General features: G+C 40.8%; 1 protein-coding gene across 1 annotated transcript; it reads left to right on the top strand.

Moving 5' to 3' along the window:
• Positions 1-696: 696 nt before the first annotated feature.
• On the top strand, positions 697-2,929 carry LOC121301965 (band 3 anion transport protein-like). Its single transcript, XM_041231710.1, has 2 exons — positions 697-906; positions 2,407-2,929. The coding sequence occupies exons 1-2, from the start codon at positions 706-708 to the stop codon at positions 2,485-2,487; spliced, it is 282 nt and encodes a 93-aa protein (XP_041087644.1). The 5' UTR covers positions 697-705; the 3' UTR covers positions 2,488-2,929.

Here is a 2,929-nt window from a genome sequence, read left to right as displayed (position 1 = left end):
AATGCTGACACCTCAGGACAGCGTTGACACAGGTTCCCTTCACCTCTCTTACTCATTATTCTAGACCAGGCATGCTATATTTAAACTGTTTCATTATTTATGTCTCAAGGGTTTCTTATGGTATTCTTTGCTTATTTGTGTGGGTTACACACATGTATATCTATCGCCATATATTAATAACAAAACTGTTCAATATTCTACATGTGAAGTACAGAAGCGGTGCTCTCCCTGCCAAAGAGAAGAGAAGTGTGTGTGGGGGGGGTGGGGGGTGGGGGTTCCCCCGCGACCCCCCAGCACTACACCCCGTTGTTTGATGGAATAGTTAGTAAGCATGGTAAACAATCATGCAAACAAAGCACCCTTCACAAAGAGTAAAGAATTCACATCTCTACTGTTATCTCTGCTTAGATCATTATTTATTAGTTTTACTATTTCAACAAAAACATTCTTACACTGTACCCCTCATAACAAACATCTGCCTTACTATAACCCTATAATATAAGTGATATTTAGTATAGCTAACATACAAAGGCGTGTGCCAGGTAAATACATAACAATATAAATAAGCAATATAAAAATAATGCACCTATGATCATTTTATGATCAGTGGTTTATAATATGTGAAAAATGCATGTGCTGCTACTTCAATCTGTATATTTTGCTATATTACAAGTATAGGGCATCTGTGTGGGCTGTGACTTCTCTATGTTAATGCTCCCCCCCATGCTGCAGGTGAAGACGTGGCGCATGCACATGTTCACCCTGATTCAGATTCTCTGTCTGGCGCTTCTGTGGGGGATCAAGTCCAGTCCTGCCTCGCTGGCTCTGCCCTTCATCCTCATCCTCACCATCCCCCTGCGCAGGTTCCTGCTCGCCCGCCTCTTCAGCGAGATCGAGATCAAATGCGTAAGTGCTGGAATATTAGAAACACCTGCCAGAACAGCGTCAGCCAAGGCGCTGAAGTCTGCAAGGTGTTTGAGTTATTCTGAGCGACTGCTCCTCAATGAGGCGTCGGGGCCCATCTCTTAGAGAGGTCACTTGTAAGACCTTAAAAAGGTGCCACTCTTGTTGTTTGACTTTGTAATCTCTAAAGTGGCACAGCTAGTTTATAACAGCCCCGCGTTGCCCACCCAAACTGATTTGTTTTTATACGTTCCAGAATATATTGCTGCCTTTGTACATTACAGAATGCCTGTCGGGCATGCCATTGCATCTAGAAATAGTGAAAGAAACTGAAACGAAATGACTGTCATTGAATTGAAGTTTCATTCCCTATTTCTATATTCAGAACTGTTGAGAGAACTGCTTAAGAGTCGCAGATGATATATTGTTGACATTGCATTACAAATGAAGCAGTCATGTTAGGGACAACAAATTAACATTGAGATGAGGCTGTAGCTCACAGAATACTTTCATCAATCTTACCTGTGGTGCATTTCCATTCACTATTTAGGGCTCTGATGTCCAAATGAAACTAGGCTTGCAAACAGAGATTTATCTAACCTAGTATACACTTATAAAAGTTTCCCATAATAAAAGCATATTAAGGTGTAATAATGCACTGTAAAAGCATGGTAAAAGCATAGGGAAACATTGTAAAGCACAGAGAGGTCTGATAAAGCACCGGGAAGCACTGTAAAGCATAGAGAGGTATGGTAAAGCGTATTAAAATACATGGCCACCCAGAGTAAATTCATAGTATAACCATCAGAAAACACAATTTCTGTGCAAATTTACCATGTTAAACTTTTAAAGGGTAGTGGCAGATACCATGTTTTAAAATAAATATGAAATGTGTACTATTGTAAGTAAACAAATTAATTAATGAGTGCACACACAATACCAATGGACATGTTCCCATTTATTGATTCCAATATTCCAAAGTTACACATCTATAGGGTAAACATTGATCGTTAGACACAACAATGTGGCATCTCGTTTTAAACAGAAATGAGATAATGGCCAGTAATTCTCTGGGAGATAGCTCAGGTACGGAGACGGTCTGTCATTCGAAGAGGATTCAAGGAGCTTGTCTCATTCTCACTAATGAGTGCCTGACTTATATATCCTACCTGACTGGGTGTGTGGGAAGCTGAACTTGTAAACTCTGTTTATCAATCCATTGTTCCTGTGTCTGAGCTGGTCCAGCAGAATAATGAGTAGGATAAGATACTCCCACACCTGAGTTCCAGTGTTAACTGCTTAGTCCAGGATGATTCTTACACTATTATGTGTTTATTTCAAAACTGCACATTCGAGACCAGTGGAAGGTGTGATTTCAATAGTCTTGTGCTCGTTGCAATCACTGGTAAGAACCAGTTGAGAACCTGTGCCAGTGGCTATCTCGCTAACGAGGAGTCTCTGAATCCTGTGTGGTCATGATAACGGTGTCTCGTTTCTCTGCAGTTGGACGCGGACGATGCCAAGGTGCAGTTTGACGAGACTCTAGGAGAGGACGTCTATGATGAGATCCAGATGCCCGTCTAACCTCCGGGGGAGGCCCTTCACAATTCTAGTCAGGATCACTCCGAGCTTCCGCACATCTCCAAAATACTACCCAGGGACCCAACTTTGCCTTCCAGCCAATGCAAGGCACGAACGCAGATTAAAAAACTTCAGGGATCGGAGAATCTGAGCCATTAACCGATTTACATATTAGCAATCATTTAGATTCATTTTCAAGTGCCTATATTGCCATGCTGGACTGTTACTGGAAACAGTAGTGATCTAAGCAGGGGTATATTCTCTTAACCTCTAACTTTAGGTTTTATTTGGTGATAACTTAGGGTCTGCTGAAAATGTATATAAAATACGCTTTTGAACTTTCTGTACTGTCAGTTTCCATCTCTCATCAGGCCGCTGTGGTCTCAAAACTAGTAAACACACACACACATATATATATATATATATATATATATATATATATATA

Source organism: Polyodon spathula, chromosome 28 (assembly GCF_017654505.1).
Source record: "Polyodon spathula isolate WHYD16114869_AA chromosome 28, ASM1765450v1, whole genome shotgun sequence".
NCBI lineage: Eukaryota > Metazoa > Chordata > Actinopteri > Acipenseriformes > Polyodontidae > Polyodon > Polyodon spathula.
The sequence above is the reverse complement of the archived record's forward strand: the minus strand, read 5'-3'. Positions and strand labels throughout refer to the sequence as shown.